This window comes from Pseudorasbora parva, chromosome 12 (genome assembly GCF_024679245.1).
Source record: "Pseudorasbora parva isolate DD20220531a chromosome 12, ASM2467924v1, whole genome shotgun sequence".
NCBI lineage: Eukaryota > Metazoa > Chordata > Actinopteri > Cypriniformes > Gobionidae > Pseudorasbora > Pseudorasbora parva.
This window is the reverse complement of record NC_090183.1, coordinates 40,110,360-40,123,851: the sequence shown is the minus strand read 5'-3', so window position 1 is coordinate 40,123,851 and position 13,492 is coordinate 40,110,360. Positions and strand designations below refer to the sequence as shown.

The 13,492-nt window shown below is 38.2% G+C and overlaps 2 protein-coding genes and 1 long non-coding RNA gene across 3 annotated transcripts; all 3 read left to right on the top strand.

The window, feature by feature from the left end:
- The first annotated feature begins 567 nt into the window (after positions 1–567).
- Positions 568–2,602, top strand: LOC137094529 (uncharacterized). The gene is made up of 3 exons (XR_010908672.1): positions 568–667; positions 784–1,074; positions 2,455–2,602. It is a non-coding gene; the product is annotated as an uncharacterized lncRNA (long non-coding RNA).
- Positions 2,603–3,302: 700 nt separating this feature from the next.
- On the top strand, positions 3,303–7,510 carry zgc:66479 (uncharacterized protein LOC327541 homolog). The gene is made up of 4 exons (XM_067458520.1): positions 3,303–3,763; positions 5,222–5,700; positions 5,817–5,964; positions 6,049–7,510. The coding sequence occupies exons 1-4, from the start codon at positions 3,497–3,499 to the stop codon at positions 7,144–7,146; spliced, it is 1,992 nt and encodes a 663-aa protein (XP_067314621.1). The 5' UTR covers positions 3,303–3,496; the 3' UTR covers positions 7,147–7,510.
- Positions 7,511–9,263: 1,753 nt separating this feature from the next.
- tarbp2 (TAR (HIV) RNA binding protein 2) lies at positions 9,264–13,222 on the top strand. Its single transcript, XM_067458521.1, has 7 exons — positions 9,264–9,493; positions 10,041–10,352; positions 10,480–10,549; positions 10,787–10,904; positions 11,037–11,164; positions 11,250–11,451; positions 12,190–13,222. The coding sequence occupies exons 1-7, from the start codon at positions 9,441–9,443 to the stop codon at positions 12,345–12,347; spliced, it is 1,041 nt and encodes a 346-aa protein (XP_067314622.1). The 5' UTR covers positions 9,264–9,440; the 3' UTR covers positions 12,348–13,222.
- Positions 13,223–13,492: the final 270 nt, after the last annotated feature.

Below are 13,492 nucleotides of genomic sequence, written 5' to 3'. Positions count from 1 at the left end.
CGTATAAGACAATGCTGAATAAAATCATCTTTTTTTATATTTTGGACCTAAATGTATTTTCGATGCTTCAAGAGATTCTAATCAACCAATTGATGTCACATATGGACTACTTTGATGATGTTTTTATTCCCTTTCTGGACATGGACAGTATAGTGTGCATTGACTGCATATGCTCTGGGACTAAAATATAAAATATCTTTAACTGTGTTCTGATGATGAACAGAGGTCTTACGGGTGTGAAATGACATTAGGGTGAGTCATTAATGACATCAATTTCATTTTTGGGTGAACTTACCCTTTAAAGATTGCACTAACCTGGCCTGGCTTCCTCCCTGGCTTCCTCCCTCCAGCACTAGAGGGGCAGTATCATTGGCTACAATTTGGAAAAGCGCAAAAAAGGCAGCAATTTTTGGAGTCAAGCAAACCCAAAAGATGATCCAATCAGAGGTCTTAAAATTAATTACATTCTAATTAAAGCAGCCTGGTCCTCTCTCCTTTTAAATACAAGCAATGTTATTTTTTTCTATTTAATATCTATACAAAAAATATGCAGTAAAAGATGTCATCGAAGGAGCAGAGTATGAGTTCGGAGTGTGTACTATTAACACATGTGGCCCTGGAGAACCAACTGGGCCCTCTGAATGTGCAATTGCAAGGGACCCCAGAAGTAAGACACAAATTCATACTCAATGCCACCATATACAGAAATGATGACTCGTCAGAAAAAGTACAAAAAACATTTCTTCATTTGTAAGTAAATATTTGTGATGTTATTGCCCCCAGAGCCTCCTAGAAAAGGTCAAAGACCTCAAGATAACTGGATCGAGCTACACCAGTCTGTCTCTTTCCTGGACTAAACCTACAGAAGTCAAAGGTGAGGAAGATGAAGCAAAAGGCTATTATGTGTAAATCAGGCACGCAGACCAACTGGAGTGGAGCCGTTCCAATTCAAACGGAGTGATTCAGACTTCCTTCACTGTTGTGGGATTGAAGTCAATGGCCATGGATTCGCCACCAATGAAGGAGGAGAGGGGCTTCCACAGAGCTTTGACAATTACATCATCACCATGCCTGGTAAAGATTCATATTTTCATATAATGTATATCTCTTTGACTTTTAGATTTTAGTTTCACACAAAAATAAGCTAATTGGAAATATCTTTTTTTCCCAGTAAAGCCAAAATTCACTGAAAAAATTAAAAGCTTTTTGGTTGTTAAAGCAACACAGTTTGGTGTCAGCGTCTGTTTTGAAGTCAAAATATTTAAAGAGGACCTAATATGCCATTGTACAAAGTCTTTTGAGGGGGGGGGGGGGGGGGGGGGGGGTGTTTGGTCGGATTGGTCGGTCGGTCTGATTGGTCGGTCAGTGTTAACTGATATAGAGAATAACTTTGTGGTTTGTGGATCTTGCTCGTGCTCAAATAGCAACATACACACTAAAGAAATTGAACATGTTAAAAAGCATAACATGCCCTCTTTAAAAAAAATGCATAACCTGTTTAGGACTATTTTATCTTATTTTACCAAAAGCATATTCAAACATTATAAAATGACTCATTAATGTTTTTGTAATATTACGACTTTCATTTTATACACAGACCTCTCCTTTACCAGACATCACTTGGCTAAAGGATGTTCCTGTAGCCAAACATGCAACGATTATTAATTTTGATAAAGTTTCTCTCTTTAGCGTTTTTGTGAAATGCTTTTAAAATCTATTTTAAACATGATTTTACTAATAATTGTATTCTTATGCATTCAGATATTAGGACCTTGCTACCACAGGGACATTTAAAATGCATAAGCATTAAGCAATAATATACATTTTAATCTAAAATCTTGAAGGTGACACAAAAAAAATCCATAGTCACATTATGTGTCAACTACCCAAATAAATAATTCCGAAAACAAATTATGTTTGGGCAATGTGTGGTCTAAGCTGAAAAACCAACGGTGCAGTAGGCCAGGCTACTTTCCATTTAACAGGCACCTTTTCCCAAAGCAATTTACAGAACACTAATTGCAGTGAGTCCCTTGGAGAAGCCAGGGATGAGTGTCTTGCTCAAGGGCAGTGATGATAGAAGATCTATGAAACTCTCTTTATGGGTCACCCTTATCCAGGTTCATACCTCTGGGATTTGAGCTGCTGTCTCTGACACATAGCCACTAAACTATCTCCGCCTTGTCTTGCTCTGAAAATGTTGTACCAAGGATGACAGCTGCAGTATAAGGCTGTCAATTACACTATTGCTCTGGATAATTCTTTTGCCAGTGATGGTCTGCAATTCTTGTGCTTCATTTGCTCACATCCCTCCAGCTTTCACTGTATCTTCACTAGGACAGTATTACCCAGAAGCTCAAAACAGATAATGGAGCGATGTTACTTTTCTTGTGAGGTGACCAAAATGTACATTATTAAACTGAATTCAGTAGAATTATTCTCTTTCATTTTCAGAAAAATTCACATATAGCATGCCTGCATCAAGGACCCTCGACATCCAGGCAGCCCCCAAATGCATTGTTTCTTTGAAACTTCACGCTGATCCACGTGTTATGAGTGCTACATGAGCTGTGCTGTGACAGGCAACCCAGCTCCACATATTACCTGGTACTATATGAATGTCAGCCTCAACACAACCCCCACTACATAACACACGTGTGCGGTGTTTGTTCTCTGCTCATCCTGAGGGTTGGACCCAAAGACATGGGAGAGTACAAAGTTATAGCCGAAAGCCCTCTTAGTCATGAGTGTGCCACAAAACTTGTAGTCAAAGGTATGCCGTCTATTTGAATATAAATTCTGCAATTTAAAGTTATTTGTATTTTATATTTTTGGAATATGTTAAAGGTACTTACATTTTAACTTTTAGGTGCCTAACAACCTTTAACTTTTTTTTTTTTTTTTTTTTTTTTTTTTTTGCTCTCTTGGCTTACAGAGTAAAGAATTAATGACTCCAAAGGACAGTTTATAATTAATGTGCTCTTAATAAATAAATAAAAAGATATCTCATAACATTGTATTCAACATCTATGTATCTATGTATCTATCTATGTATCTATCTATGTATCTATCCGTCCATCCGTCCGTCCGTTCAAGTAAAGACAATCCAGCCATTAGCTTATTTTGTATATATATATATATATATATATATATATATATATATATATATATACACATTTTTTTGTTCGCTTAAAATGATGCAATATTCAAAATAAATGAAGCTTTTATGAAGCCTTTTCTCCCACCCCCCCAAAAAATACATTAGGTAAGTACAGTACGTGCTGCTCAGCGCCATGAAACAGAGACCGCCTCCAGTGCACAACGCCCCCTACTCACGGTCCTCGTGCTTGAAAGTTCACTTTTGATTGTTCCTCGACCCCGTCATAGTCAGCCAATACAGCGTTAAGGTCTGGTAGAGCGGTAACCAAAATCACTGAATAAATCAGAGTAAGTGAGAGTGTTACATTCTGCAGTGCAGATCCTTCGCGAAACCAAGATGACCAAGCGCAAAGGAAAAAGTAGCAATAAACAGGACGACAGTTTGCTGCTCTTGGAGACGCCAACTGTAACAACACCACAGAGGGGATTTAAAGAATATGCGGTCCCTGCCATTGTTATCTTTATTTTCGCTGTCGGGGGATCAGCGGCACTTTGGTTCTCCATCCAGCAACAGCAAACCATCGACAGTCTAACAGAGACAGTCAATGCCATGCAACAGAGGATAACCAAGTTCCAACAGCAGTTGGGGATGGGCAATGCTCAGGTATTTGATTTTAAGGTACTCTACAGTTACTTAACGCGTGATATATAGGAAATTCGTTTTTGTTTTCTATAAATTACCTTTAAAATAAAATAATTCAGTTTCCTTATACTTTTACGCACAGGAAAACAATTTGTGCGCATTGGAACATTTTGTACTCAGCGCACAGTACTTGATGATGTATATACATTAAGGTGTACATATTATAATGTTATTATTTGAAATTTGACAGTACAACTACTTAATACTGACAAGTATCAATGCATGCCTCATGTGCCCTTTGAATATTCCATTTGCTGAATTGTGTCATGTGACCCCCAGGCCATTAATAGTCTGTTCTGAGCAGGATCATGTTTCCTTTTGCCAGGCTGGCTTGTTTAAAGGACATTATACAAATGGAATTCAAAGCAACAAGTAAAAGTGAAAATATATAAATAAACTAATAAGTAAATTACTCCATCTGAAAGGTGATCAACTCTGCTATAACTGATCAGAAATGCAGTGTATTAAAGTTACACCAATTGTCAAGTTTTTTTTTTACTTTTTTCCCCCTCACTGATGGTCATCATTTTTTTGAAAATTAGATCTTTAATCCAAAGTTGTATATATATATATATATATATATATATATATATATATATATATATATATATATATATAGCCTAAGTAATGTTATTGTAAAATATGAAGTCCTTAGCATAATTAGCACTTTAAATTCATAACATTTAATTTGAATTTAATTTAATTTAAATGAAAGAAAATGTCACTATTTAAAATGTCAGTGGTTTTTACAGCAACTACACTCAATAGGCCCTTTGTGGAAACACTAGGGAATCTTTTCAGGTCAGTTGGAGGAGTGAGAGGTTAATCGTAGCCACATGGCGTTTTTGAGAACACGCGTTGAAATTTCATTTAAAACCTTATAATGCTTTAAAATGTCAGTGGTGTTGGGCTGGTCAAATGTATAATATTAAGATTATAATACAGTTGAAATTATGCATATAATTACAGATTTCTTTAAAAACAATGGTAACTATCTAATAATCTAAAGAGCAACATCTGCATTGTTTTTATAATTCCTTTCTCTTGAAAATCAGCTGAATCATAAAAGTATTAGTAGCTGATCTACTAATCAGCTGAATCATAAAAGCTGGCTGTCAATACCACTGTCAACACAGCGAGTGAGCCACTTATAAATTCTACTTATTTTTTATATCCTAAATTATTCACAGTGGCCTATGAAAATCTGAATTACTATAACACTGTAGATTGAATGTATGATTTATGAATTTTCAGTTGCATATTGCACCATTCCACAACTTACTGAATTGAACCAACACTAACAGAGGCAGCTGGGTTATTCAAGAAATAGCTAAACTGGTTGAAATGTTGCATAAAGCATATTGATCAGATGAATAATTGTACTTCATTGCCATTCAAATATGTTGTCTGTATATCTAGATCGCCAATGTAGGTGTTTTTGAGGAGCGTCTACAAATACTGGAAGAGGCCTACACACAGGCCCAAAAAAAGGCAGATGTCGCACTGGCCACCTCGGAAAAAATAAAATCTACTGATCTTCAAAGTCAAGTCTGGTCTCTGCAGTCTGAGATGAATGGAAAACTTTCTGAACTCCAGCAGGAGTTTGTTTCTACTGCAACATTGAATGCTGTGGTCAAGAATAAGACTGAAGACATTGAAACTCTGAAGCAAAGGCTTAATTCTATTCTCACTGCTAACTCTGAGGTAGCGGTTACCATTTCTGGGCTCACAGACACTGTTTTGGTCACCAAATCACGTCTCGACGAGCAGTTGTCTGCTGTACAGGGTCTTACATCTGAGCTGGAGGAACAAAGGATGGAAATTACAAGCCTAAAGGAATATTTTGATAAAAACAAGAAGGCTCTTGAAAGAAACAGACAAGAGGTGATAGACATCAAGTGAGTAGGGGTTTTGTGGGATCAAATAATATGGCATTCTCTTTAGCATTTTGGGTCTTGGTTTTGTTACTGATACTGATTATTTCTAATTCATCTGTATTTGGTCTTTCTCCCAGGGATCTGCTGGAGATGGAACAGACAAGAAGATCTCAAGCTCTTGAGGAGCAGCTTATGGCTGTCCGTAGAAGTCTGGAGGACCATCAGAAAAGTTCTCACAGCCTTCACTCTCACCTTGCTTCCCAACTTGAGATTGTCCGCAATCAGGTATAATAGTTTCGTGTTTGTTTTTTTGTTTTTTACATATGTGATAATTTTGGCATTTGGCACAATGTTATTTATGTATTTCAGATGGTAACTGAAAGCCAGCAGTCCAGTTCAGAGGAAAATTTTCCTGTAGAAAACCAGCAAGTAAACGAAGCAGCAACTCAGGAGGAAGTTCCAATCAAGGATCAACAGGATCAAACTGTTGCTGAGGAGGAAATCGTAGCCGAGGAGGTTCATGTTGATGAAGGGGAGCAAGTAGTACCTGATGAGGAAGAGTCAGCTGAGGAGGTTATTGTTGAAGAAGGGGAGCAAGCAGTACCTGATGAGGAAGAGTCAGCTAAGGAGGTTTATGTTGAAGAAGGGGAGCAAGCAGTACCTGATGAGGAAGAGTCAGCTGTGGAGGTTTATGTTGAAGAAGGGGAGCAAGCAGTTCCTGATGAGGAAGAATCAGCTGAGGAGGTTTATGTTGAAGAAGGGGAGCAAGCAGTTCCTGATGAGGAAGAGTCAGCTGAGGAGGTTCAGTTCCACAGAAAAGAACCTGCTGAAGAGCAAGCTGGTGTGAAGGAATTTCCAGAGGAAGCTGAAGTCAAAAAAGATGTATCTGAGGAGCAAGTAGCAACTGAAGAGGATGAACAAGTTGATGAGGTTTCATTCCATGAGGAAGAAGTTGAGGAGGATGAACAGGATGAAATACCCGATGAGCTGCAGGTATCTGATGAGGAAGAACCAGCTGAGGAGGTTCAAGTCCTGGGGGAAGAAGAAGCTATTGAGAAGCAAGTAGTAACTGAGGAGAATGCGATACCTGAGGAAGTTCAGGTCAAGGATGGAGATGGTTTTGAGGAACAAGATGTCACTGAGGTGTATGAAATAACTGAAGAGATTCCAATCCAAGAAGAAGAAACTGTCATGGAGGAAACCGAAAGCATTCTTCCCGAGGAAGATCCAACTTCTACCGAGGAGACTGAATTTGACACAAGTGTGGTCGATGCTCTCGAGAACTTCTCACAGAATCATGGTGTTGAAGATATTGGTCAGGAGGAAACGCCACAGGAGCCACTAGAGGAAACTGTGCAGCTGAAAGACTTGGAAGAAGATGTGCCAGAATCTGAGGAAGAAGAAGAACCGGCTGAAGACATTGTGGAAGAACTAGATGAAAAAGACATTTCAGCAAATGAAAGTTAAGTTACTGAGATAATGATTCAAAATGAAAGACTTTTTCTGAGGACTTGAAAGAATCCCGATTCCCCACTGAATGATGTGAAACATGATTCTTCACATTTGTTAAAATGTTCCTCAGTCTTACTTTGTACTCAAAAGTGAACGTTGAGCCTAGCAGCGATTTTTCGAATTCAATGATGAATTTGTTTTTTCTAGTGATATCTTTCAAAATCTTGAATTGCTGTTTACACTGAAATGTAGAGAGGGTTGATATTGTTTTTCTAGGTTACACATTTAAGGAATTGCAGCGTTTTTTCATACAGTTGTTTGCCAGCTTACTATAACCTCAGGAGTGTCACATGAATAAAACTGCTTTTTATGTTTTTTACTATTTCCCTTTCCCTGCCTCTCTTCTGGTGTTTAGTTGTCTGTTGAAATGGGACACGTGCTATGTGTGTTTATTTGCAGCTCTTAGGTCAGGGGTTCAGGAATGTGCCGCTGATCCTGGGCACTAGGGACATGCGTGTCCCATTTGTAACTATAGTGCTGATTTAAGCTCATCAAATGCCTGAAAGACGAGATGTGTTGTGCCCTTAAGCAAAGCACAATTCATGTTGAAACTTAGTTATACATTCTAAGGCGAGAGATGTTGTTAATTGCATTTTGATTATCTAGAACAGGAATAGAATTAATAATGAAAATAAACTAAGATTTAAGAATAATGCCAAAAAGGTATGCATATTATGCCTTAGGTAGGATATAGGAGATGTTTAGCAACAACAGCTGTGACAACATTACAGTGATGTAAACCTCCAGGTGATGCAATTTGAATATTGGAGTTTGGGCAATGGCAATAGCAATATACAAAGTCTGCCTCTAATATATGCATTCAATACAGCAAATACACTATTTTTGCAATCCACAAGTACAAGTATGCCAAAAACATTAGAGTATTAGGGGAAAGGCAAAACTGTATTACATTTTAATGTGTTTTATGGAGAAAGTTATAACCAGTAAACAAAGTAGGCAGTATTTTGATTATCTTCAATGATGATTCTCATTACATACATTTTTAATCAACTAATGACACTGAAAAAAAGCTTGTAAATAATTGATTTTCTTTATCCATGTGAAATATGATCTAGTGTAGTGACAAATTGGGTCCCCATTAAAGGGATAGTTCACCCAAAAATGCAAATTCTGTGATCATTTACACACTCTGGTGTTGTTCCAAACCTGTATGAGTTTCTTTGTTCTGCTGAACACAAAAGAAGATATTTTGAAGATTGTTTGTAACCAAGCATATAGGGCAACCATTGACTAGCCTACCACATTAGGGGGAAAATATACTATGGGAGTCAATGGTTGCTCTTTATGCTTTGTTACAAACATTCTTCAAAATATCTTCTTTTGTGTTCAGCAGAACAATACAGGTTTAGAACAACTTGAGGTTGAGTAAATGATCACAGAATTTAACATTTGTGAAAAACACAGACTTTTTCAATCGTGTCTCCTTTAGGACCTCAAAGATCCCAGGTTCAAATTGTTGCATCTGATTACAATTCCTACAAAATCATGTTATCATAAATGCTGTTTCAGCTATGATGACCATTTGTGTCTGTATTAGTTAGCTTCTACTATAGTGATCAGACCTGATAGCTAGTTTCTACATGCATTTGCACTTACCCTATTATATTCTCAATAATTTTGAATGTAACATATTAAAGTGCGTGTTAAATGTCCAAATATTTCATTTATAAATAAAACAAAGTAATGATGTTCATTATTCACTTAATAGGCTAGTATTATTAATATTCATTTACAGAACAGTCGTGTAAGAAATTGTATTTTGCGCTAATGTGTTTTTGTGCGCATTATATAGTAAGAGTATTTATTTAACCAGGCAAGTTACTTAAGAACAAATTCTTATTTTCAACAACAGCCTGGCAGTTGAAAGAGTATTTGAAATTGATATAATTCGTAAAGGATAATTATTAACTGACAGTTTGGGGAGACCCCATTTTGACGGAGGACCCGATTTGACACGACACCCGACATGTCTCGGGGGCTGAAAGGATTCGTGGCATCCGGATGTCGAGACTTTTATTATGAAACACAACAGCCTCTTATAGTCCGCTTCATAATTCAATCCGCTTGTGTTCTGTAATGCGGGACGGTGTGAGAGAGAGGGGTTCACTGTCTCCTCGTGCCTCAGTCCTCCCCGCATTGAAACCTTTTAATGATATCAGGGGGGATACAGTCACCTCGGGGGGTTTCTGCAGTCCGAAACAAGTCAGCTCTCTATCTGTTATTGGGGAATGAACGACGAGAAAAGCCCGGATAACGGCAAGAGAAACTCTGGGTATACCAGGTAAAAACGAACCACTAACCGGCTTTTAAATATACCTATAATTTTAAATATACCTCTGTGCCAGCTTTGGGCTTTTTATATTAATTTGCTTTGCCATAGTATCCTAATTTGCGTTCACAATCATTAAACTAATCATATTTAAATAAATACGTTTTAGAAATGCATTGACCAAAAAAAAAAAAAAAAAAAAAAAAGGCTCTTTGGTCAAAAAAGGTTCCTGACCCCTGGTCTAAACTGATCTCATCAGTATGACTGTATAATTCGAAATGTTGGATCATGGTCTTCATTAAGCATCAAATTAAAGATGCCCAAAAAGCAGCTCATTAGTTTTTAAGACAAAAATCATTGGGATTTTTTCTTCTATAGATATAACCCTGAATATGGCCCACACACTTAAGACTTAAGCTTGTACTGTTATTACTCAACAGAAGGTGGCAATGCTACCTAGTTCTGTGTAATTTGTTGACACAAGATGTCTTCTTACCTGGAGAACTGTCTTGATTAGACTGTAACATCTTTCTCCCTGTGTTTTTCTGTTCATACATAGTATTGAGCAAATGCTGGCTGTGAACCCCGGGAAGACGCCCATCAGTCTGCTGCAGGAATATGGAACGCGGATAGGCAAGACTCCAGTGTACGACCTGCTGAAGGCTGAGGGTCAGGCCCACCAGCCCAACTTCACCTTCCGCGTGTCTGTGGGAGACATCAGCTGCACCGGCCAGGGCCCCAGCAAGAAAGCTGCCAAGCACAAAGCTGCCGAAGCTGCCCTGAAAATGCTGAAAGGAGGAATGCTGGCAGGGATCGCAGGAAATGGAATGGAGGGAGAAGGGTTTGTCGGCATTGATATGGAGGCAGAATGGTAAAGATCGGATTGTGTGCTTGGAGCCCATTTGAACAGAACATGGTTTACATGATGTACAGAAATAAGTTGGCATAGTGAAAAAAATATTAATACAGGTTTCTGTCTTTAAATCACTGTGTTTTAGCACTCAGTCAGAGATGAAATCATCCAATTCAACACAACAAGCTGAGTGTAATCCAGTTGGAGCTTTGCAGGTGAGCGATCATGATCATGATAAAGATCGTTATCCTGTATTGAACTGCAGATTTTGTATGCGCTTTGTACTTCACAGATTGATAGATAGATAGATAGATAGATAGATAGATAGATAGATAGATAGATAGATAGATAGATAGATTTTATAAAGATAGATTTTATTTTGTATAGATAGACACACACACACACACACATAATATTCTAATCAGCCATAAAATAGAATGCAATTTCCGCAGGAACTAGTAGTGCAGAAAGGCTGGCGTTTACCTGAGTACACAGTCACTCAAGAATCTGGACCTGCACACCGCAAAGAATTTACAATGACCTGCAGGGTGGAGAGGTTTGTTGAGATAGGTACGTACATCTTTTTATGTCTATATAGTCGTTATTTCTAAATATTCAACCCATTCAAAGGATTGAATATATTTTGTTTCTATGTTTCTTTGTCAAAATGTGTTGTCTTAATTGTGTTACATTGTTTTGAAGGTAGTGGCACATCAAAAAAGCTTGCTAAAAGAAATGCAGCAGCAAAGATGCTCTCTCGTATCCATGATGTACCAGTGGACATGCGTAGTAGCCATGAGGCCGAAGCAGAAGAGGACACCTTCAGTACGGTAAGACGTGCATTATTTAGTAATGGAGATTATGCTTTATCCTCAATTTTAATGCGTTTTTAAGAATTTAACTGTTTCTCAACAGCAAATGGGCGGCAGACTAGAGGGAGGGAAGTCTAAAGGTCTCGGCTGCACGTGGGACTCTCTGCGGAACTCAGCTGGGGAGAAAATCCTACAGTTGCGCTGTCATCCTCTCGGCCAGCCCGACTCCAATGACTTCAATTTTTGTTCTGTCCTTCATGAACTTTCCGAGGAGCAACGCTTTGACGTCAGCTACCTGGACATAGGTGAGATTCAAGGCTAGTCTAACCGTGCGTTTACACCGCTGCCAGCGTGTCAAAATTCGCTCTGGCCGCCCTGCCAACGACGCTGTAGAAAGCTTTGTGGACGCGGTGCGGCTCTGACGTAGATCGAATGCTTGGTCTTTTTTTAAACTCTATTTAAAGAGGCTGCAAAGCAAACAAGCATGTTGATGGGCTGATTGTCGTTTCTAGTGCCTATAAAATAGTGTTGAGCGCCTTCTTAACAAATTACACATCACTATGAATATTCACGTCATAAATTATAGGGAAACCCGCACAGCAATGATTAACTTCTCTTACATTTTGTTTGGGAACGTATGTGGTCAGAACCAAAGTTTACAGGCAAGCGGAGCATTTCTACATTCCAATTGGTTTGCTGCCGAACCGCGTCATAGCTCATTACCATAAAGTTGAGCTGATTTCAACTCTCCTTGACGGCCAAATTGTTCATGACGCACCGCGCCGCTCTCGTCGGTGCTCGCCGCCGGGTCCCATTGAAAATGAATGACTTCCGGTCACCTTGACGCTCTCGCCACCAGCGGTGTGAACGCACAGTAACCAGCCTGTCAAATCATTTAGGTGCTTTAATGAGATGTTGAAACCTCTAACCACTCTGCTCATGTGAATAAGCAAAACGAGAAGAAGACTTAGCAGTAGCTTAGATTCTGAAGTTGGATGTCTTTGAGAAATTGACCATTATTTTGACTTTATTTGTTCATTCAGAGGAGCGCAGTTTGAGCGGCCTTTACCAGTGTCTGGTGGAGTTGTCCACGCAACCGATTACCGTCTGTCACGGATTTGCCTCCAGCCTGGATGCGGCACGTGCCAGCGCTGCCCACAATGCCCTTCAGTACCTCAAGATCATGGCAGGGGGAAAATAAGCCTCAATAATGGCTCACCTGTAACTTTTTCCCCCTTGTTTTTGTTCCCCAGAGGAAAATAGGAAAATCGGGTTAATTTCTAGGACCAGTTCTGCCAAGGGGCTTGATAGTTTGACACAGTAGATGCACTATAATTGTCTGCAAGGCACCTGTGTTGAGTCCCAGTTGGAGGACGTACTGATAACCGATTGCATAATTTTCTCCTTGAATATGACACAAAAAACGTGTACCCTCGCTCCACAGTGCCTCCAAACAAAGACTGGGTACACTATTCATTTGAAACCTGAGAACAAAGGTTCACGTGTTCCATGCGAGTAAAACAGTGAATTTATTTCTGAAATTAATTTGGTAAGTCATTTATTTTACCACAAATAATTTGCCCTGAAGAACTTTACCTCTGATTGTTTTCTTCTTATTTTATTTAAATTATGGCATAGATGCTGTGTGAACTTGATGAATTGATGATACACGGTATGACTTTTTTTATATACTTTGTAAATATTTCACTTTTGTATACTGCTTTTAATTTAATCATTTTTTTAGTAATAGAAATGATTCATTAACGTTTATTTTGTCTTGTAGAATATATTTGTAAAATAAAGTCTTTTTCTCTCACCCATTGAAGCTACATCAATTGTAATATGAGCCTGACAGTTTGTGGTAAATATCTACCTCTGCGTAATATTTTCTGGCTGCATGATTACTTATGTTCATATTCATTGAACATTAATCATAATTATGATTAATGTTCATATTCAGTATAAAAGCATTTATGACCAACAGTAGTACTGTGACAATAGATGTGATTTGTACCAAATTGCTTAATCTGTAATCTATTGGGTATTTTATCTTGAACAATAAACTGTTGAAATTGACATTCTTATGTATTGATTTTGGCAATTAGGCATTTAGCAATTTCTATTCATCCTAGACAACAGTAGATTACTAGAATGTGTAATGAAAGCGTTGACCTGTTGTAATCATTTAAAATTCCTTATTGCACCACAAGGGAAATAGAGTTGACTTTAAATGTGTCAGTAGTAGTCAACCTGAAGAAGAATGTTCATGCTAATACCACATGTAGTTGAGTTGTGTTAGTAATTGTTTGACAAGACATGCTGGTAAAAAAAAAAAAAAACTGTCAG

Excerpts from the sequence above, each read along its gene's own strand:
- zgc:66479 (XM_067458520.1), top strand. The coding sequence starts at position 3,497 with ATGACCAAGCGCAAAGGAAAAAGTAGCAATAAACAGGACGACAGTTTG. Across the intron at positions 5,701-5,816 it reads CAAGAGGTGATAGACATCAA|GGATCTGCTGGAGATGGAAC; the intron begins GTGAGTAGGGGT and ends TCTTTCTCCCAG. Across the intron at positions 5,965-6,048 it reads TTGAGATTGTCCGCAATCAG|ATGGTAACTGAAAGCCAGCA; the intron begins GTATAATAGTTT and ends TATGTATTTCAG.
- tarbp2 (XM_067458521.1), top strand. The coding sequence starts at position 9,441 with ATGAACGACGAGAAAAGCCCGGATAACGGCAAGAGAAACTCTGGGTAT. Across the intron at positions 11,165-11,249 it reads AAGAGGACACCTTCAGTACG|CAAATGGGCGGCAGACTAGA; the intron begins GTAAGACGTGCA and ends GTTTCTCAACAG. Across the intron at positions 11,452-12,189 it reads CGTCAGCTACCTGGACATAG|AGGAGCGCAGTTTGAGCGGC; the intron begins GTGAGATTCAAG and ends TTGTTCATTCAG.